General features: G+C 38.7%; 1 protein-coding gene across 4 annotated transcripts in view; it reads right to left on the bottom strand.

Annotated features, from left to right (window-relative positions):
- Positions 1-20,399, bottom strand: part of ASCC3 (activating signal cointegrator 1 complex subunit 3) — a 254,871-nt gene extending 234,472 nt beyond the window's left edge. Inside the window, exons 1-4 of one of the 4 annotated variants that reach the window (XM_040058833.2) lie at positions 20,380-20,399; positions 5,532-5,675; positions 4,679-4,829; positions 1,253-1,836 (exon numbers count right to left, since the gene is read on the bottom strand). In XM_040058833.2, coding sequence (XP_039914767.1) covers positions 1,253-1,836; positions 4,679-4,829; positions 5,532-5,621 — 825 coding nt within the window. In that variant the 5' untranslated portion in view covers positions 5,622-5,675; positions 20,380-20,399. Of the gene's footprint in view, positions 1-1,252; positions 1,837-4,678; positions 4,830-5,531; positions 5,676-16,498; positions 16,764-19,668; positions 19,810-20,168; positions 20,224-20,379 lie in introns of those variants that run through there. The other 3 variants (XM_040058830.2, XM_040058831.2, XM_040058832.2) reach the window with 3 other exon arrangements.
- Positions 20,400-23,842: the final 3,443 nt, after the last annotated feature.

The following is a 23,842-nucleotide window of genomic DNA, read 5'->3' as shown; positions in this document are numbered from 1 at the left end:
CTTGTTCAGTCTTCCATTTGCACGTGTCTTCCCTGAAAATGACCACTCAAATTGATATATATACATATATATGAAGCTGTGTACAGACATGTATTAAGGTATTATTTTTCAAATCTATTTCAATGCAGAAGAAATTAGATCAACTTCCATTTATATTTAGGATCTGTAAGAAAATATACATGCCAGAAAGCTCAAAGGATAGCCAAAATGTGGTCCACTGATTACTAAACAAAGCAATAATATGGCTTCAGAAATGATACCATTACACATTAGACACCCACACATAGTTATCTAAACCTAGAATGAGGTACACAGGTTCCCTTCTCGATCACCTACTGTTTTTATGAAGAATAAAATCTGTAACTGCAATGGCTAAATTCCTGAAAACTTTCACTATATCGTCTTTCACAAGATTGTCTATTCCTATCAGTTGCATTTTGGTAGCAAATTTTCAAATTTAGAGTCTTTCTGAAAAGTCAGTTTGAGAATTTAAGTACTGGATGTTTTCAAGGAAGGAAAGCAGGGCAAGTTAGGAAAAATAAAGTAAACATAACAGAAAAGGGCAGAGGAAAAAAAATTACCAAACTGCAGGAATTCTTCCCCTGCCCCATTCAAAACCAGTTCTCCCTTGCCTAGATTAATCCAATCATCTCTTGTGCACACACCTGGAAAACATCTTCTCCAGGCTCTAATAATTTTTTTTCCTCTTTCTCCTACTATGCTAATCTTTTCAACTGCAGCAACTGTTCCCTCTCCCTCACATTTTCTCTGCCCCTCCTGTAACAAACCCAGCCAACCCCTTTCCTCATCAAAAGAAACAGACGTGATATGAAAAATTTTTAAAGTAGCACCACCTGCTCAGCCTTCCAGCAACAGGGAGGCTCTGAAACTGAAACCTGTCCAGGAAAGTTCAGCTTGTCTTTGTAAGTTTCTCACACTTTTACAGACACTTTAAACTGGATTCTGCTTAAAAAGAAAGAATGGAGATGCTGAGCAAACAGCCACCAAAAAAAATATCCTGTCCATTGTGGGGGAAGGAGATTATTCCTATCAAACTGATGCTGTATCTTCTCCCTGGGAAATGGTGATGCTGCCATGAGATTTTTCTCAAGACATAATTAAAAAAAAAAAAAAAAAAAGAAAAGCATAGAGAGCATAGTTGGATAAAGTATATTGCCATAAACTAATATGAAATTATTGTGTATTTCTGTAGCATTCAATTATATGCAGTACGGTTAATGTGCTAGTGTACCTCATTTTGAAGTTCATCGGCACTTTTGGTAGAAGCAAGGATCTCATACAAAGTGCAGCAGAGGTCTTCTGTTGTTGGCCCTCCGGGGCTACCTCCTTGAGATTCCTTCAGGTACTTTCCAACTTCACACCATAAAAAAGAATCATCTATTTTTTCCAAAGACTTGAGATTAGATTTCTCATCACAGTAGTTCTGTAAGTGATTCAGCTGGTTATTCAAAAATTTGTTATAATCTAAGCTTATATTTTTCTGCGCATCAGTCTCACCATTCACGGGCAGCTCTTCAGAGTGATCCAAATCATGCATGTCAAATGAAAACACTATATTTTTACCAAACAACACTCTGCTATCACCATTTCGCTCTTCAGCCAACTGTATGAGGGCTCTGAGCTGTTCTTCAGTGAAGTGAGACGCAATCCGAGATGTGGCATCACAAGCTGCAGTAGCAGATGATGATGGAAACGGCCCAAACATCTGCTTGATCACCTTTGTCTCATCATGGCCAACGCATTCTTTCCCGTGAAATGTCTTAAAAAGAAAAACAGCTCCACTTTCAATTGCTTCTTGTCCATTTTCAGCTCCAACTGTTAACAAAACCAAATATAACTTAATACACTTAATACTAAGAGTGTTACATTTCCTATAGCATAACTGTATTCAAATTCTTGCCACAAGTCTCATCAGCAGAGATCTCAAAAGAAGACCACAACAAGTAAGAATTGTTGCAAAGTACTCAATTATAAATGTATATGATAATAAAGCATTTGTCTTCATTATTTTACTACATACTAAAAATTTATATTAAGAATAACCAATGCTTTCTTATCTTTCTGAACTAGAAAAAAAAAACTTTCGAGAGGTCTTAAACACACAATCTTATATTTATAAGCTATTTAACGTTAACAAATTTCCACTTTGTCTCACTATTTATTCATCGCCTAATCTGAATATTCATAACAGAATAAATACACAGAAATCAGCTGGGAATTACTGAATTCTTGTAGTAATTCCCAGCAGAATTACTTCTAAGTACCTCACTTCTAAGTCAGAAAAGCTGCTCAAAAAATTTAAAGCAAATAAATGTATGAATTTAGATTTCTATCTACAAAATATCATGTTATGCAAATAAACTATATACTATTAGATAAAAACACGAATGTACTTCTTACACAAATAGTCACAAAGGTAGTCGGGGAAAACAAGGAAAATTCCATGTGATGAACCAGTATGTCACTACCACAAAATTTTAAAAGTCACCAATCCTAACCTAAACAAAAACAATCAGCATACTGGGGGTTTTGTTTATTTTAAATGAGGACAACTGATAGCATTTTTTCACTTGTGACTTGATTCAACTTAGACTAGGTTTAACACCAGAAAAAGCAAGGGATTTCTTCCCCACAATCTAACAGGAAAGAGCAAAAAAAAAATCTAGCATAAGCAGATGGGACAAGGCTGAGTAGCTAGAAATGTAACATATAAATAAATGAAGGTGGCTACAAATTCAGTATTTAGCTTGAATCTTCCTGTGGTGCACTTTGAAAAGCTGGAAAGTTCAAGGAGAGGACTGGACGTGATATTTACAAGATAATTAGATACCCACATATGGAAGGTACATGACATAAAGATACACACATATACAATAGATACATAAACAGGTCTCAGAGGAAAAAGGTGGTTCAGCCCCTCCCTTTTATCATTAGCTATATAAGAAGCACAAAAAACCCTCCCTACACCTAAAAACTTGTCATTTGTCTGCATGAAGCTCACTCATATATTCCTAACATACAAATACATAGTATTATTTAAAGTCATTTGTCTCGGAACAGAAGTAAAGATTACTAAACTAAAAAAGAAATTGAAGGATTTGAGAAAAATCTCTTAGGTTTACTAAGTGGTATTTCTCCTTTATTATCAACATCTCCTATTTGTGAAAGTATCTCTTGAAATTCTACTCCTTCCATCTCAACAAAATAAGCCAGAGAAGATGACAAGAGATGCACTACTAGAAGCTACTCATTTTGGGTTTTTGCTTTGTTTGTCAGCCAACATTTTAGTCCAGTACCTCTTGTGATTAAACTATACACAGTGGGTATTTAAAACAGCTTTCTCAATCAATATCTCTTAACAATACAGATTGCACCTTCTCCTAACTCTATGGACTGATGGTACAAACTCAATCCCCTTCTTGCGTGACTCTCCCTCAAGCCCTGTGTGTTGCAAGTGCCAGCTGAAATGAGATGTACCTGGGTTAGGGCAGAGAGGTGGCCCTTCCCAGAGGTCTATTTCAGAAAGGCCACATGCTTGAATTCCAGCACAAGAGGTTGAAAGTCTACTAACGGTACTAACCAGAATTTAATTTTTTTTGTCAGTGATTTGAGAAATACTCAAAATTATACTTCTGATGATTCAAGAAAGCAATAGCCATTTGCAACCATTAATAGCTTTAACAGGCATCTTCTGCAACTGTACAGCACAATTGACTACCACAACATGTTGGGCATGAATACCTTGCCTAGCCTGTTTTTGAAAGCCTGTGTTCAGACACTGGTTTCTTTCGCAATTCAAGGTACTTCCAACAAACTAGAGAACTAGAAATGTAAGTGTGGCAAGTTAACATTTGTATTGTAATGAAAATGTCTGGTCCGTAGTACCAAAACCAGCCAAATATATTAATTTTTATTGATTTTCTATTTTTAGAACCAATGGAATGGTTCTATTAAAGATATTTGAAAATCAATCAGAAAAGAAAGAAATATACCTATGAGATTGAAAGGAAAAACCCTTAAATAAGTGACAGCAAGAGCTTTAGCCATACACTCAGTTTATGAGCTGATGAAGTTAAATTTTGCTAAAAGCAAAAGCTGTATTAGGATTTGTCTGTCAATCAAAAACTAAGTTTCCAATCAAAACTAAGTTTTCACACCTTCTTTGCCATAATGTATTTCAGTATTAAAAGTTTAATTTCAGATGAGTGATATATATTTTCATTTCTCTCCTCAACACCAACACTTCAAGCAGAAAACATTTCTTACATTTTTATCTGCCTGCATATCAGTCATGATACCAATTAAGTGGAATTAAAGCATACAACATCAGGATTGCTCTTTTCTTAGAGTCCTGCTATTCCAAAAAAAAAAAGCTGGTTTTGCTTTATAACTGTCAATCACAAACCATACCACAATTTACAAAACAATACTATCAAAAAAATAAGAATATCCATAAATCCTAAAATAAAACAGAAAACCAAGTTCCACATATGTGTATCAGATGAAATGGAGTTTCAAAAATATTTCAGGGCAAAACTGGCATCAAGGTAGCATCAAAATTGTACCAGTAAAGTATGCAGGCAGAAAGCACCTTGAACCTGCTCCCACCCCCCAAAAAACCAATGTATTATTAGACTACTAGACAATGAAAACATACCTATTTGTTTTGCAGCTTGTAAGATAGTTTTTAAATCACCATTTACAGTTTGGTATTCTTTTTTGTCCAAATTGTCATCAACAAACTTTATTATCTTCTTCCAAGTAAGATCAGACTTCAGCAACTGGGCATGTAGTTTTGACCTTTTAGTCTGAAAATGCAAAATATTTGGGGTTTTTAATTAATTTCAAATTAATACATGGGATTTCCTTTAAAATTATACACCAGATAAAACAATTCCTTCCAATTGCATTCAGTCTGTATATAGTACTGACTGTGAGCACTATTCCTTTTACCTGATCTTTAGGCTCTTTCCTGAGTGTATGAAAGAAGGATACACAAAAGCACACACATTCTTTCACTACTTTACTGTTTCCAGAGCAAAATTCTCTATAAAGCCAAACTCTTGCAACTTCAAGAGATTTACAGCTCCCAAGATACCAAACTTATTTCACAGGTTCCCACAAGGCATTTATTGCTTTAATGCATTATTTCTCGAGAAGCAAAAGAAGTACTTAAATTCAGTGAACTTAATATTAGAAGGGAAATGTTTGGATTCCCAGCTCTGTGCAAGCTCAGAGCTAAAAGCACACCAGCCTTGCCCAACTTCTTGAAAGATGAAGTAACATAACCAAGCAAGCTTTTTCATATAACACATCATGATTGTAAGGGCTTAGTATAAATCACAAAGCTACAGTAAATTTGATTTTGAGTGAGGACACTATGAAGGAATGTACAGGAAACTACACACTCTGCCCTTCTTGCTTGCCTACTCTTATATAATAGCAATGCAAATGAAGAAAGCAAATTATTCCTACTACAGTTATGCTTTATAAAAGAAAAAAAGCTTTACCGTCAAGTCAGCTAATTCTTCACTGTAATCCTCATGTTTAGTGACATTTGAAAAGGAGCGTAAAGCGCCTGTAAGACGAGGCAAGGCCATCTGTTACTCATTCAGTGATCCATAGGATGAGAAATCAAACCCCAGTTCAAGTACCTAGATGAGAACAAAATAAATAACATGGCTTTATTAACAGTATAAATACAAACTCGCATCATGAACTTGAAAGACCTTTTCGAGCTAGCAGAAGTTGGCAGAAACTCCAATTAAGCCAGTTAAAAAAAGATCTCTTAAAATGACGATAATCAAAATTCAGTAAAAGGGAGGTGAAAGACACAGAGCAGAGGCAAGAAATGTGACATGCAGAGGTCACTCAGCAGGTGGTTCTCTTCTCTCCTACCTAAATAAAAGTTACCAGCAATGAGGCAAAGTGGCAATTATTTCTTTGGCAGCCCTAACACTGAGTATTATAGTGAAATCTATGTAACTGAACTTTAGCTCCCAATAGCAGTAAGTGATTACAACCTACGGGAAGATTTCCCCTGAGACAGCCCATGCTGGGAGCTTTCAGGTCATTAACAGCCTCTGGCACTGATGCAGAGAGAGGCATCTTTCTTGACAAGTGCTTAGCCACCTTTAACCAGCAAAACGGAAAGAAAATTATGACAGGAAATAAAGATTGTCAAAGGCATAGCACTGAACTACTATAAGAGATAATGGGTATAAAAAAGGCTACCAGAAAACTGAAAACACTATGCCTTGGGATGTTTTCATCTCACTACTGGGAGTGCACACACACTTAGAGAAAGACTCTCCTCAGAACTACAGCTTATTTCTGGGCAGTCTTATTTCCTCTGTGGAACAGGCTCATATCTATGCACCAAAACACAGCTGTTCTCCATCTGAAACTGTACTTCCTCCAAGCCTTTTACTGAAATTATTCTCAAAGTTATTTAATTTCAAAAGGTGCCCACAGCTGAATTGTTTAATGAACCCTAACGCACAGCTAGAGTTTCTGATGGTAGCAGATAAGATACAGATTTAGATTATTTTTGAAACAATTAATGATACCATTACCAACCAAATGATCTGCATCATTCTTAGCGTGCCTGAAGATCAACGTCCATCCAAAATTTAAAGACCTTGTAACAGAGTTAATAAACTTACTTCCCCCCAGTCATATAGTACAGAACTCTCTTCTTTTATCTAATTATCCTTCCCCTTGTCTAATGACTGCATTTGTATTTTAGCTATCAGCTTTGCAACACAGCACAAAAGAAATCCAGATGCGGTGTTCCAGTCACAAATGGAGAAATGTCACTGATTTGTCATGTCTGCTTGCTTTCCCACCTTGCATTAAAATGCTTTTTGAGATTGATTTTACAACAGCTGATATTTTGGAGACAAATGTTAAAACAATGAAACTACAAAATTTGAAAATACAAAATCTTTGACTGTGAAGGGCACAGAGAGCATGTGTTCAAGCCCAGAAGCATACAAGGCCGAACATCAATGCAGCTTTTTTGATATATTCAGTGAATATATTACATGTAATTCACACCAGCATAGCTCCTAGTGAAAATAGTCTGCGAACATTATAAGTGACCATTATTAGAAGGGAAGTAAGGTGTCCAGACTTTGAGGGTACATGACTCTCACACTATTCTAATGACAGAACTGCCATTAGCTATGAGAGCTAATGGGTCCATTTTACCTATTTATTTTAAACCTACATTCAAATTCTTTTTCTGTAGCATTATGTGCCTTTATAAAAAAAAAAAGTAACAGCATAACTCTAATATTACTTTAATTGTCCTTTCTGAAATACCATGCAGGGTAATTTATGAAAGTTAGAATATACTTATAAAAAGTTCACTTTTCACACACACTTATAAATTTCAAAGCATCTTCAGCAGGCTCCTTTATTAGGAAACTGAATTTTAAATGGATATTTCTTTCTCCTTTATTAACAGCTCCTGAAACAGAAAACCTGAAACACCAGAAAATAAGTAAGGGCACACTGTCCTGACCACAGGCATGACCAAAGAGCCAAATCCAGCCCTGCAACCCTCATCTTTTACTAGCAAAGACAGCTCCACGCTTGCCTGTGTGCTTTCAGAACTCGCGGGTGTCTGCGAGGGCTGGTTTGGCAGAGCACTCACACGAGGCTTCTGCATCTCATTTACAGTCTAACTTCACACAGTCCCCTTTGCTTCTGGTACACGACACCCACACTCAGCAGGGCACCACATGAAAACAAAAGCAGCTAGTAAACAGAATGCAGGTGCATTTAATTACTCCACTGTTAACATAGAAAAACAAGGTAAAACTTTTAAACTTTGGCTACTATTCCACAATAGAGGAATAAGAGAGCCAGCTCTGAACACTAAATCAAAAATCACGTGGCCCTATGAGATGCAATGTAAATTTATATTGGTTCTTAAAAAAACATGTTACCTGCCTTCACATAAAGTCTTCTTATGTAGATTCCTGCCCACATCACTTTGCCTTTAGAGTGGATCAGCTACTCCTTGTCTTTCCACAGCCATCATAAGGGTAACTAATTCCTTCTGGTTTGAGAGAAACGTATCTGTTTGCCCACAAGTGGATCTGAAACATCTGAATCACCAAATGATCCTGCTAAGATCTGCTGGTTTTGGAACAAGGACCTAAAAGGCAGCAGCAATTAAATACTCTTTACCAGGGCCCACATACAGAAGATGAACTTTTGCCATCCTACTGCCCATTCCCCCTAAAGACAAGTATGAGAAAGGTACCTTCTTAAACCATCTCCATAGGACAGATGGACCGGGAATTTAACCTCCATATCAGTGTGACTTTACATGGTAAAAATATTTCTTCTCCTCCCCCACCCCCAGTCAAGGCATTTTGGGTGCATTCTGCTCATGCTTCCTAGAAGTATCTCAGATTTCCTGCCTCTTTTAAAAAACACTAAACTTTCCACCAAGTCTGTCTGTAAATCAGAAAGAGAAATATCCACCCTTCTTCTTCACCCTTGTGAAGATGAAAGTAACTTTTAAAGTCTATTTTACTTCTTTTAAAAACAAGCGTGATTTTAACACTGAAACTTTTTATAGGAAAAAGTAAAACATAAAGACAGATTATACTCAGAGTTCAGGTAAGCAATAATTAAAAGTTTATTGTTTGAAAGTGAACATGAATCATAATCTCAGAAGGTTTTTATTCATTAAAGTGAAACATTAAAAAAAAAATCAAGCCATACCACAAATGTAACAAAAATTATTGAGAAGTTTTCTTATTTTCACAGGCTACTTAGGTTTTTCCTCCAAATCCTGGCCTTCCTATGTTTCTAATACAAGCAAATAACATAACCATTTCTTTCTCTTCTTCTCTGAAATATTACAGAGATTACTGTAAAAGACATATCCTTTTGAAATTTACTGAATTCCTATGCTCTCTAACAGATCAAGCCAGACGCCCAGCAGGGCTAAGTGAAGGTGAATGCTCAGATCTGGTACGTCAATGTCCAAGTTGAACAGAATTCTTTCTTCCCTTACAAAAGATGGAATAACATAGCATTAACACAGCTAAAAATCACAGTAAAATCCAAAGTTACACGATCCTGAAGTACCAGCTTCTTTAGTCTATAATATTTTACCTTTTATTTGTTCTTTAAGACTCCACAGCAGTAATTCTGTTTAAAGTACTTAAGGAATATTAAGCCATGTTCCCAGATTTTTGCCTACATTACTTAAAATTCTTCCAATTATTAACAAGTTTCTTGCTGCCTATGTAAACTTGCAGTTTATAAAACCTAAAGAACTTATTACTAGCAGCTAACCTAATCAAAGAACATTATAAAGAAAAAGAGGCTTTAAGTATTGGCAGTGAGTAGCAGGTTGCTATTGACGACAAAGTATTTCAAACGACATTTTCTCTTTCACTTCAGAAAGTGGAAACATTTCAAATGAAAAAGAAACTAAAAGGCCAAAAGATATCCCACCCACAAGGCTATACAAAGCTAAAGGGACAGTGAAGTAACTTTTTTTTACATTTTAAATATATATAAATGAAACAGTGAGACCATAAGGACACATCAAGACATTTTAAAATTTATCATCACATACAATATTTTACTTTACAACTACTTTGTAAGAAGACTAAAAATAAATCCCCAAACATTAAATTTTACTGATACGAACACATTTTTGAATGGCTACAATTAATTTCAGCAGCTTTATTAACACAAAGGTAAACCTGTCATTTTATTTACAAATAAGACTCAATATTTAAAAAAAAACCTAAACTACACATTCTCCTCGGTATATATCCTCTCTACATCATACACATCAAAGGAAAAATATTTCAAAGAAAACACTTTAAAGAAAAAAAAAAAAATGAAACCATTATCTAAAAAAGTTATTTTAGACCTCTGAGAACATTTTTATGAGATTCAATAAAATTTCTTCTCCAAGCATGTTTGATGCAAACAATACAAATATACACCTAACATCAAAGTTGTTAGCCAGGGATAACAGTGGTTTAATAATGTCTGGGACATTAATCAGAAGTAGCAGGCATGGCACTAAAACAATTGTATTTTCTGACTTTGTATTTTGCACCTTTATGAACAGTGCTGCCTGATGTAGTAACAACTGTACGCTTTCAGACATCTCACTTTCTACAAAAGGCCCAGACATCACCCTGGAATTCTCTCAAGTTGTCTGGGTCAAATACTGCTGATCCCCAGCCAAGACTGGGTCAATCTTTAAAAGGGCGACGGCAAGATGAAGGAATATGTACTGAGGAAGAAACAGTGGCTTCCTGACACACAATATTCATCTCAGCGAATACCAAAATTCAAACAAGTGCTTCAGATAACAAGAAGGCATAACAGTGCCTCTATGTTCCATGGTTCACGTAAGAGACAATTTCAGCATCTTAAGTACAGAAGTCACTAAACAAACAAAAATCTGTAATATCAAATAATGGAATTACAAGTCATTTGTTCAATACAGTATTAACCCTTTCCACATTTTTTCATAATCTTAACCATGCACATGCAATTAAACACCAGCTGCCTAACACTGCCTGCTAGCATCAGCTGGAGAAGCATTTCCTGTGATTATGCCAAATACTGTTCTGGGATGATGCCAAACATGTGGCTTGGCTCAATAATGTGTTCATTTTAGATGTACTTTGAGATAGTGACTAAGGATTGTTGTTGTTAAAAAGAAAAAAAAAAAAACAAACCAAAAAACAACTCTTTCTTCAGAATAATTCATCTTCCTTTTCCAAGAACATAAAACATAATTCAGCTGTTTAACTGAAAAATGTCTGTAGTTTTACATCTCATCACCTTAACTGTTAAGTTCCCTGCAGCAAGAGACAAACTGTATCCCAAGCAACAGGAACTTTGAGACTTGCCTTACATGTAGAGATATAAGCAGATTTCCAACTTCAACATATGTAACATGTATGTTCATTTAAACACTAGGCATAAGCCACAAATACAAGATGGGGATGGTGGAGGTGTCATTTCTTTAGTTTTGCTTTAAGTTTAATAGGGGGCTCTCTGTACCTCTGTTACACACCACACCATCAACAGCAGTTGAAAACAACCTCAGGGGTTTCATCTTACTCCGTTCCAGAAAGGCTTGTCACAAAAGGAAGAGATGTAGGGAAGGAAAATACTGATGTGATGCAGGGAAGGTAAATATGGATGTATGTGTTCAAAGGAAGGAAAAGGAGGGTTAAAAAAATAGGTGAGAGAAAGAAAAACTTTGAGTTAATGACAGCTAAGTAACACACACATTGCATCTCACAGGATGGCTGAGAGGATGCGGGATGCACTTTAGCAAACGTAAGTGCTATAATAATACATGTATAATACACAACTTCATAACTGCTGGGCTAAGAGCATGCTGGAGAACTTGTTCAGATGGTAGTAAAAAAAAGTCTCTGGAACACACTCCTGCAGTAAAGAGCAAGCACATACAAAGATAAAGCCCCCAGTGTGATTTACTGGCCATTACAAGGTGCAATTCTGTGAGGTTTTTAAAGCCTCGCAGGGATGTGTTTGAGCACTCAAATCACTTACTATATTTTTAGACAACTAAACAAATGCCTCAGATGCTGTATTAGCCCCCATTTCTAAATAACTGGATGTTTATTAGCCACTCAACACCATAATTATCCTTCATAATTAATGCTGATTTCCTTCAAAATAGGGTTTCAATAAGCCTCAAGGTGGGAACTGAATAATTTTGTATCTGGAACATTCTCCCAAATGTTTTTGAAGGAAACACTAAACATCCCTTTTGAGAAAAATGCAATCTATTTCAGCATTAATAAAGGATCTCAAATGCAAAAAAATAAAAGACTAAGCCAGGTACACTAATCCTTAAGACCCTGCCTGTACATTATTACTCAAATCATAACAGAGAGGTGGTATGATTGCTGTCTTTCTTCTTATAAATCACTATGTCATTCAGTTTCTTTACAGCAAAGTCATCAGCAATGTTCATACTACCTGCAAAGATAGGATGTCAGTTCTGAAGTAACTGTCTTGCCAAACACTGAAATTCCTTCTCATGGATTTCTTTAATAATTAATTATGGCTAATAAAACCTTTGCATCTTGCAGACAACACACAGTAGCTGTGTAAGCAAAGTGCAATTTATGCCAAGATTCACATTTAATCTTACAGAACAATTATTCTATGAAAGCACTGAAGCAGGATTTCTCATTTAGAGAAAATATGGTAGTTTTTTTGATGTTAAGCAACTTTATCACTAAAACTGGTAATAATAATGGTAATGCTGGCATTCTGAAACAGAAAACCTGCAAGTATCTAAATTACAGAATTATTTTTCAGAACAGAAATATGCAGAGTTTTAGACCAGTTAAGAAAGAAGCTATAGATTCAACAGCCCTTCCAGTAATGGACAAGAAAATTAATTTGTCATGTACTAAAAGTATGGAAATGGCCTTCAAAAGAAACACAGATTCTAGCCAACTTTGGCTATCACTAAATGAAAAGTTTCCCAAACTATCAGCTATAAATAAAGTCATCCCATTTCCAGCAGCTTTTGAGTCAGACTTTTAACCAAGGGATGCAGTAAATAATACAGACATATGTAGAAAGTTACTCATTACATAAAATAAGAACCAGATGTCATTGTCCACAGAAATTTAATTAAATGTCCACATCAATTTAATTAAAATAATACAAGTGTATTGTGCAATTTTAAGTGTTTGCTATGTTTTGCAGTATTTGAATTTGTGTTCATTTAATTCTTATACAATGTTTCTAGTACTTTCTAAAATATGTCCTTTATGCTTTTTCTATCATTCAGTATGTTTTTTGATACCTGTCATAATTTTTGAGGAGGGAAGGAGTAAGAAAGTAATGACAGAGTTTGTAGAAAACTCTCTTGTTAGTATCTTTCCAGTAATACACAGCAACTGGAACCTGAAAGCTGAGTATTTTATCCATAATTCTTCTAGAAAGTGTTTTAATTCTGAATACACTACACTACCCCTTAGTCTAACACTCTTCCGAAAATTCCCTGTCAGCATATATAAAAACTTTTCCAAAGGTATGTTCATATAAATAAACTACTCATGGTCTAGTAGTCCTTTTATCCTTATTGGATCCTTGTCACAGAACACTGAAGGTTCAGTCCAGCTCGGTGGTTAAAAAGTTCCAAGTTTGTATTTCCTATCAGAAAAGCAGATAGAGGCACATTCATAAACAGCTCACAGACCTAATGTGGTCAAATACTGAAGTGTAGTGAAGATCCATAGAATCCCAAAAATCAACCTATCAAGACAAGCTTTTCAGCCCAAATCATACCAGACTTTTGGAATACCTTCACCTTCAGAACTTCTTCCCACTGCCTGGAGGCAATACTACCTTCTCCCCCTCAAAGAGAGTTGTAAAGAAACCCAAGGTTATAACAGACACACAATAAGCTGTCCCAAGCCAGACCACTGCCCACTTGATTTACCTTAAATATGACTTAATGTTGGTAGGATATAGGGGTGAAAAAAGTCAAAATTTCAGCCTAAAAATTTATGCAAAAACTTAATTCAAGGTCTGCCTTGCATTATAAGAAAGCCTGAAAACATGCCTACTTCAAGGCAGAGGCTCTTCTACAAAGAAAAAAAAATACATTTTAGCAACACTCAACAGACACGTGGTCACAAAAAGTAATATTACAAAAGGCAGGATCCTTTGTCTTCTCTTCAGAGCTCACATGCCACACAGGCACTTCAAACAGCCGTTCAATGACTAGCAAGTAACAGCTTTCTAACTGAAAATTTATCATTATTGCAGTTTAGACTTAGAACTAAAAAAAAAAAAAAAAAAAAAAAGGGTAAAAAAAAAAAGAAAAAGGTAGTGCTGCAATGTTACAAGTGCAAATTAGAATCCAAACCAACAAATGCTGCCAATGTTTCCTGGGCTGTCTGTCTAAAATAATGCTAGTCATATATGCAGAGGATATTTTGAGAAAGACACCTGTATAATTTCCTACAGTGAGGAAATCCCAAACCGTCTTTTCAAAGCTTGCAAACATGTCTGCTTATTACATAAGAAAATTAGGGGAACATAAATTGAGGCATAATATTATTCTTGGCAGATATAATAAAAGAGAGAATAGCCCCATTATGTCTCTAGTAATTTGAGGAGGTTAAACCAGGATTTTTCCAGCTGAACATTTTTTTAAATGGCTGCATTTCTTCAGTCATAGTCATATCCTGCTAGAATAGATGTAAAATTTCTTAAAACATATTTTAGAAAATTGTACTGTAAGCTAATACATGCATACATGTTACACAAGAATCTCCCATTGAACAGTTAAAAGCCTTTGAACAATTATTGTGAGTATTTGTGGGCCTAACATATCTATGTCTGAAGAGACTTTAGCCTGCTAGCAGTGCTAACTCTTTCCCAAGGGAAAAGTTCTCCAGAAAGCCTCTTCTCAAAACAATCTTGGCAGAATAACTATCCTTTCCCAAAACAATCTTTCTCCAGGCAGTGTTTTGCTGTTTCTCTAGTTTCACCAATGGGATTAGAGAGGTGTCGTTCCTATTCACCAACCATATCGGGTCTGTGTGGGAACACCTTATAAAAGGTGGTAAGAATTAGACAATAAAGCCTTCTATACTCTTTGCCTCCTGAAATACTTGGAGTCTTTCGTCTTTCTTTCGTGTCCTACAGCAGCAAGTATTTAACATGGCACATAAGCTGCCTGTTTAGATTTAGAGAATCAACTAAAGATGCCCCAGAAACAAAAATGCTACCATAACAAGAAAATTATATAATCAAGCATTTTATTTATATACATGTTTTGGAAGCAACATCGATGTGTACCATATGTCATGCTCAGCAGTAAAAACTCTGGGAAAGGAGAAGCAAGGGGTGTGGGGAACAAAGACACACACATCCACTCCTGGGGTTTGTCTTCCTTGTTAAATGTCTGCTATTTTCACCCCGTTTCACAGCTGAGGGGAGTGACTGAGAGGTGGGGGGGGTTGGCATTTGGCTAATGGCTGGGGTCAACTCACCACAAATAATAATTTTTTTATAAGAAATGGAAGAGAGGACTTTCAGAGATCGTCTAAACTCTTCCCTAATCTTTCAAGGAGAAGACACATTAGAATAATGGAATCATTAAGGCTGGAAATACCTCCAGGATCATCAAGTCCAACCTTTGACCAAATACCACCATGCTCACTAAACCGTTCCATGAAATGCATGTCTACTCATTTTTTGAACACTTGCTCCCCCTTAGAGCAGCAGCTAAGACTAATGTCTTGCTATTTCTTGAACAAATTAATCAGAATCCAGTTTCCAAATATAAACTCACTAAGTGACACAATTCAGCAGTCCTCACCAGTTTCAGAGAAAGGAGTGGTTGTTTAAATGGCTGTCTGGTTTACAAAGTATCTGAATGCAGGCAAGTGAGTCACAACTGTACAAAGTCATCTACTTATTCTCACAACTTCTCAGAAGCTGGTTTACAACTGGAAGACTGAAATTTGCTCCACAATTCACCTGACAAATGTTTCAATCACCAACCTATCATTCCACAAATCATCTGTTCTTGCTCTAAGACCTAGTTATGTTCAAGATTCAGGCCTGTAATATCAAATTCAGTGTATTTTTTAGGCCAAACACCCAAGGTGCCTTTGGGCAAACAAGACTAATAGATGGCTCACAGTAAACATGTGCCTTAGAACAAATGATGGTGAAGTCTAGGGACTCAGAACCCATAAGTTCTGCATACAATGAAAGGGGAGAGCCAGCAACTTTTCTATCCCTAAAATATCAACTAGGTAAAACATTCTGCACCTTCCTTTTAAAGTTATTTTTTCTCTAGCACCCACTAGAGATTTGAGACAGAAGAAGAAGAGTTTTATTTCGCATCCCAGAGCTGTGCTCAGCAACAGGTGAGCCACCAAACACTAGTCCACATGTTTGTGTACTGAATAGAAGACAGAAAACACCAACAGTCCTTTCTGCAATACTCAAACAATCCACATTGCTACTGAAGCCTGACTTTTTTTGGCTTCACTCCAGTCTAATGGACTTTCATTGAAGAACTATACACAGCTGTGTACAACTTCAAGAGGAGTATCTATATCTAGAATAAGCTCAAGAAAGACCCAGCACAGGGATCTTTCACACCACTGGTTAATTCAGTGAGCACCATTACCACAGAACCACAGGGTGCTGCTTTCAATCACAATTGCTTCTTTCAATCACATTTTTAGGTGTTTGTGCAGTGTTGGGGTGGCTTGACCCTGGCCAGCAGCCATGCTACCGCTTGCTCACCCCCCACAGTGGGACAGGGGAGAAAACAGGAAGAAGAAAAGAAAAAAAAAACAAAAACCCAACAAACAAAAAACTTACAGAGTTGGGATACAGACAGTTTAAACAGAGGAAGAAAAAGAAAAATACTCCACAAGTGAAGGAAAAAAATGCTTACCACATCCCACAGGGTGACCAGTGCTACAAGCACCAGTTTATTAATCTCCAAAAAACAGACATCTTGAAAGCAAAAAAACCACCCTTTCTTCTTCCTCTACCTCTGTTTTCATTTTTGAGCATACACAGTACAGCATTATCTCACTGGGCAGTTTGGGTCTACTGTCCAAGCTGTGTCCATACACAGGCTCTTGCCCACCCCCTTGCCTACTTGCTGGGCAGGGAGGGTGGAAGAAAGCTTTGATGCTGTGCAGGCCAGAAACAGACAAAACATTGCTGTGCTGTCAACATTGTTTTAGCCACAAATCTCAAGCACTTGGAATGTGATGAAACTCCTACACCTGGTATAGGAATGTGCTCACATTGGCACTGTGCAAACAGAGGCAACCAAATTCCTCAAAGATGAGCATAAAGAATGCCCCACCTGTGCATCCCCTTATGGGTTGTGCTTGCAATAAACACAAAATTGCTCCTTTCTGTGATGTGATGAGGTATTTAAAAAGCAAGAAGGGCTAAATCCACAATGAATGACTGTTGCTCATAATGTAAGAGTAAGGAGGCACATGACAAAACTTAATAGTTTAAGGTGAGAATAATACCAAGTAGAATGCCTTTCCTATGAAGAACATAATTGAATTTGGGAATTCATTGCCACAAGATGCCAAAAAGACTAAAAGTTAAGGTATGCCGAGATGAATTAATGGACATCAAATACTTTGGTAACCTCTGAACTCACAGCTTAGAAGCAGATAATCAGTTATTTAAATCATGGATTACTAAAAGATAATATGAAAGTGAAGGTATAATTGGATTTGTCTTCCCTTTTTTTTTCAGTAGATCACCTAAGCACCTCCTACTGGCTGCTACAGTGGAGAGACACTAGACAAACATTTTCTTTGAAAACAGAGCTACAGGATGAAACGATAACAGAGATCTGAGGATTACAGTTTGGGATTTAAGAGTCTAATGTCTCTGTTTCTGGGTTCTACCCTTCTCTTTTCGGACATCAGCTGTTATATTTCCAACAAACATCCAGCTACACGGCACAGGTCATTTGTTAAATTGCTTTTGATGAGGTAAGCTTATCTGAACTAGAGAGTAGATTTTAGTCTCAGTTCTCTCTTCAAACATTAAAGTGTAATTCACTTTAAGAAAATGCGTAGGCTAGAAAGTGCTCAACACCAACTTCAACAATTGTTACTACAAACAATTTACCAGGAAAACAGTAAGCTGTTATTTGGAGTAATGAGGACTTTCAATTTCCTATGGGGAAATTTTGTAGGAGGGAGAAAAGAAACCTGTTCAGCACACAAAACGCCCATATCAGCTAGAATTAATCCCACCTTTAACAGCTGCCAAATAAAATTTACTTTATAAATAACCAGGAAAGACAACATGCCTCTTTCCTTCCCCCAACCACCTCCACACCCCATTAGCAGCTCCTATAAGTACGTAACAGAAGAGGCATGAAACATGCCAGAATAACACAGACCAGCCTGAGCTCAGTTCCATATTTATAAAGGTTAACTTTTTCAGAGAAAGCACTGTGGGTCAACAGGACCTGCAGAAATATACACCAGCCTTTTATGAAGGATGAGTTTTCTCTTAACTCCGTTAAAAAAAAAAAAATCAACTATAAATATTCCTCCTGAAAACAAAACTAACACTACACAATAAAAAACTGAAAATTACACTGACAAGCAAGGGACTGCAGCTACTTTAGAGGCCAAATTACAATAACTTTGAACACATAATCACAGAATGGGTAAGGCTGAAGGGGACCACAGAGGATCATCTGGTTCAACCTCTCTGCTCATGCAGGTCCAACCTAGAGCACAAGACACAGTGCAGACAATTCCTGAGTATCTCCAGTGAAGGAGACTCCACAAGCTCTCAGGACAACCTGTTCCAGGGCTCAGTCATCTACACAGTGAAGTTCTTTGTCATGTACAGGCAGAACTTCCTGTGCATGAACATCTCTCCGTTGCCTCGTCCTAGTGCTTGGCAGCACCGAAAAGCCTTGATTCATCCTCTTGATACCCTCTCTTCAGAAAGGTATAGACATTTATGAGGTTTCCTCTCCCTGATCTCTTCTTGAGGTTGAACAGGCCCAACTCTCCCCAGCCACTCTTTTAAGAGAGATGTTTCAGTCCTTTAATCATCTTCATAGCCCTCCACCAGACCTGCTCCAGGAGTTTCAGATTTAGCTTCAAAGGAAGTTCTGTAAACACAGAACTGTCAGAATAAAACACTGTCATTTGACAATTTCTTGCCTTCTCTCTAATTCAGTGGAAGTTGTGACCTAACATCTTCCAAAGGCCAAGCTAGCTTTTACACAAAACTGATATCTAACATGTAAACTAGTTCGTTTATACAATGCATAAAGGCCCTATCTGGAAGTGGGTCTGTATTCCCATACAAATGTGAGATAGCTCCTCCAAATATCTACACATATAATTCTAAGATGATGTAAGTTCAGTCTCCTCTGGCCAAAGCAAGTGAGTTCCAAAGGAAATAATTTTACTGCAGCATCTGCTGAAAAGCAGCATGTGTTTAATCAGACTTACCACCTAACTTTACACGATGGACAGTTTGCATCTGACCTGATGGCTGTTACGGTTTTCTTCCTCCTAAAAATTTAGTTCTGTAGCCTACCATGCGGACATACATAACCCTTGCTGCACTGTCTCTGAAACTTCCAATACTTTTTCTAGTCACTGGCTAGACTCAAGCCAAGTCTATCCTCTGGAAAGTAACTAAGCCTGACTATCAGATTTCTTCTCTGCAGAAATTATGTTACTGATTTCACTTCAACAGTACTACTTTACAGTCAATTGTTTAAAAAGCCATTTTAAATTGTTTAAGACTTAAAGGGCCTACACCAATATTAGTATTTTAAAAACAACAACAAAACCTACATTCAGAACTCATAGACGGTTTTAAGCAAAGGTATTATTTGAATTCCAATATGATACACACTCCTGAAGCACCTGAAGTGCAAGCCTTAGGATGCTACAAGGCTGTCATGTATTTTACAAGCAAAGCTGTCCGTGTACCACTCCCAACCAAATCGAAGTAGTACCCGAGAGGGAAAAACACTCTATGCGACCACATGCTTTTTTCGTTCTTCACTTCTCGTTCTCTACATTTATTAATACCAGTAGGAAGTACCGAAAGTACATTCGACAGCTGTGCGTTTCCCACTTGACCATTCCGGTCAGCGCCGTTCCGACAAGCAAAACCCAGAAAGCGCCCGAGGAGCTTACGGCACCCGGGCCTTCAAGAGCGGCCTTGCATCACCCGCCGCGATGCGCGCCGGGGCTGGGGCACAGCGAGCACTCCACCGGCCACGGCGCCGCTGCCAGCCCCGGGCACGCTGCCCGCCTGCGCTGCCCGCCGGGGCAACGCGTGGCACCGGCCAGCGGCCCGGCTGTTCCCGAACGCCGCGCCCCGCCGGCAGCGCAGCGACGCCCCTGCCCCGGGGACTGCGGGCACAGACACGCGCTGCGGAACGCCCCCCCGCGCCTGTGCAGGCCGGTCCCGGCCGTCCCACTCCCCGCCGGGCTGCCGGACCGCGGCTCCGCACGGGCAGCGGCGCGGAGCAGCGCCCGCAGCGGGACCTCTCCGGCGGCCCGCACGCCGCGCCCGCCCGACCCCCGCCCGCCGCGCACCTGCCTTACGGCCCGCCGGTTCCGCTGCCGCCAAGAGCCGGCGCGGCGCGACACTGCCGTACGGCGAGCGGGCGGGGCCGTGTCCGGCGCGGCCCGCGCGGCTCCGCTGCCCGCGGCGGGGCTGCGTCGGTGCCGCCGGCCCCTGCTGAGCCCCGCTGGGCCTCGCCCGGGTCTCCGCGCTCCGCAGAGCCGGCGCCGCGCTCAGGCCTACCTCGGCTACAGGCCGCGCCGCCGCCGCGTTCTCTGTGCAGACAAAACGCGTCTCGTCGGGATGTCGCGGCTGCTAAGCCCGGTCGCCCGCCCCAGTTATGTCCGGTGCGGAATATGCCGTGAGGGCAGCTCCCAGCAGGATGTCACAGAATCAGTTAAGATAAAGACGTAATCTTGACCGAGTTCAACCTATGACTGAACACCAACCACCTTGTAACCTAAACCGTGCCGCCAAGTTACGTGTCCAGTCTTGCACACCTCCGTGGTGACGCTTCACTTCCCTGAGCAGCCTATTCCAGTGTGCAATCACCGTTTCTGCCTAGAAATTTTTCCTAATGTCCGAACTAAACCTCCCCTGGCACAGCTTAAGACTGTGTCCACTTGTCCTGTCTGTAGCGTGGGAGAAGATGCTGATCCCCACCCGGCTACATCCTCCTTTCAGGCAGTCATAGAGAGCGCTAAGATTCCTCCTGAACCTCCTTTTCTCCAGCTGAGAGCTGGAGAAACCAGCAAAACCCCAGCTCCCTCAGGCGCTCATAACACTTTATGCTCCTGTGTCACTGCCTCAGGCTTTCCTGGATGTGGGTGTCCGTGGCCTTCAGCCCTCAGAGCTGTTTAGTAGCTTATTCATCCCTGCACACTTAATTCTTGCCAAACCATGTGTGTACCTCAGTGTGTGCCTCTAGAGATTTTCCACACTTACTCAGTTTTATGATTTTTGAAGCAAGCTTTTTGAATGTGTCCTATGTCCTCAGTTGTGTTAATACTGTATATATGTGTAAAGTGATGCTTTTCACTTTATTCATAATATTATCTGCTAGATATTTAGTGGACTACAAGTACTAGACCTTGCATGGAAGTAATTTTGTCAAAATGCAGATGACTTAACATAGACTTCATAAGTTCCTCAAGGAAAAAAAAAAATCTCATTTTCTTCAGTATGTACTAATGTTTTTGGAAGACATATGATGTATGAAAGTGATAAAAAATATTGATAGAGAAGACTTTATCTTAAGAAAATTACATTCCTACTCTATGGAAATCTGTGTCTGTGTTCAACTTCTACATTTGCTTAGAATCAATGGAATGACAGGTTCTTTCCATCTCACCCTGAGATCTAATGAATTGTACTGTAAAAGCACCAGTGCTTCTCATTTATCAGTAAAGGGAGCATGAAAAGACCAACTGAGGTATAGATATATACATTACATATACTAATGTAATGTTTAAAGTTATCTATTGGGAGATGTCGGGGGCTTACCCTAACATTGAGGTGGTTTTAGAGTCTTTTGCTCCCCTGCACAGCTCTGAGCCAAGCCGAAGGAAGAGACGGAGTTCTCAGGTTTAGATTTCTCAAGGTTGCATACTTCGTTTATTGTTTCTTATTTTACAATTTTCTCGGAGTCCGACAAGATGTTCGCAGCTGCATGGATTCCTCACGTCTCCCCCTGAGATGGGCTGTCTTTATCTTTTATACTAATTACTATGTATTTCTTATTTACTATTTCTTACTAATGTCTATCACTATTACTAAAAAGGTCATCTTTACTTTGACCCAATCCTCACTAACTACTTTGTGCCATGTCAATGCAGCAATGGAGTGAGGGAAGAAGAAGGAGAAGGAGAAGGAGACAACGCCCCAGATTCTCCATCTTGTCTCCATTCACTTCAATGCTAGGAACCTAAAACTACTATTTTTTCACATTCTTGTGGCCTGTAAACCTTCTCTCAGTGTAGGAAGTTTTTCCCATGGACTGAAATCAAAGCCAGTGTCTCTCTGAGCCCTGGGCTGGGGTCCCAGACCCCCCTGCCCAGGTCCCTGACCCTCCAGGGCAACCAAAGGAATGCCCTGGACTCCAACAGGGAGATATACAAGGTGAGAACAATTTCACCCTATTTATGGACCTAGATTGACAGAAATGTAAATTGTGGGATCATCTTAGGAGGAAGCTGCTTCTTGGGGAAAACAAATAGTTTTTCTTCTTATTTCTTCTTGTATCACTTGTTTGATGTCCATATCTTTAATAATCCTTTGCTTGTTCTCTTCTGTGTTGTACCAGATCGTTGGGAGTTTTTCAGTATTCATTAGTATCTAAATCTCCACCATCTTGTCCTCTGTTTGACTCTTAATGCCTCTTGCATGCCCAGTAAAAAGGTGTAAATAGTCTTTCTCCATCTTTGCATCAAATCCTTCTGGCCTAGCCACATGAGTAGTTCTGATTCAAATTTGAGAAAAAAGTTTCGGTCAAGTAGGCTCAATATTGTAGAATCTGAGAAGCAAGAAACATATCTGATCTTAAGTTTGCAAAATACCCTAGAAATTTACAGGAGTTAATCCACCACTGTACTCCTCACTTGACGTGTTAGTTAACCAAGCAATATTGCATTCGGAGTCAAACCAGTGTTGTTCACCTGGAGAAAAATGGGTACTCACAAGACCCAAACCCAGTTCAGGGTCACTGTGAGTACTGCCAGCTGGTGACACTTGAATTATTGTCTGCAAATGCATTATAATTTATGGACTATTGAATTGACTCTCTTTGTTTCATTTTAACAACTAAAAGTTAATGCTTATATGTGAACCATGAATTTCAGTTATTTGAAGAGTACTTCAGATTTGGAAAATAAATAGATTAGTAATCAAAATAACCTTGTCTTTACTTTGACAATGGAAAACTTATTAAATCACCATCTTACAAAAAAAAAAAAAAAAAATCAACAAATTCAGCTTCTCTTGAGGTTGTAAGACGAACCTAGCTGATGTCCCTGAATCAGTATTAATCTTTGCTGTGATGAGAGTATCAAGTATTCAAAACTAGATGCTCTCTGCAGATGTCACTGTTACCAACACTGGGAGAAAAATCTTAAATCAATGTTATTATGTGACAATAATGCAGGTTCCTCAGAAAACATTCCAAATCTCTATTGCCCATGATTACAAAGTAATCATATCCTGCATGCTGCAAGTGCAATGCTAGCAAAAGTCGGTGTGTTGGAGGTGCTGTTATTCAAATGAGCTGTAATTCTTTACAGTCATCTTGTTCCCATAGATTATAATACTTTATTTAAAAGTCATCGGGAGAAGGGACTAACCTTGGCTTGTTGCCAGGTGCCTGCTGAAACCACTCTATCACTCCCCTTCTTGGCTGGACAGGGCAGAGAAAATATAACAAAAGGATTGTGGGTTGAGATAAGGACAGGGAGAGATCACTCAGCAATTACTGTCATAGGCAAATCAGACCTTACTTGGGGAAAAATTAGTTCAACTTATTACCAATCAAAATCAGAGCAGAATAGTGAGCTATAAAACCAAATCCTAAAAACACCCTTCCCTCATTGCTGCCTTCTTTCTGTTCTGAATTTGATACCCTAACTCTCTACTTCTGCTCCTGCCAGTTGGACAGGGGAATGGGAAATCTGGGCTGCAGCCAGTTCATCACATGTTGTCTCTGCTGCTCCTTCCT

The sequence above is a fragment of the Hirundo rustica genome, chromosome 3 (genome assembly GCF_015227805.2).
Source record: "Hirundo rustica isolate bHirRus1 chromosome 3, bHirRus1.pri.v3, whole genome shotgun sequence".
Lineage (NCBI taxonomy): Eukaryota > Metazoa > Chordata > Aves > Passeriformes > Hirundinidae > Hirundo > Hirundo rustica.
The sequence above is the reverse complement of the archived record's forward strand: the minus strand, read 5'-3'. Positions and strand labels throughout refer to the sequence as shown.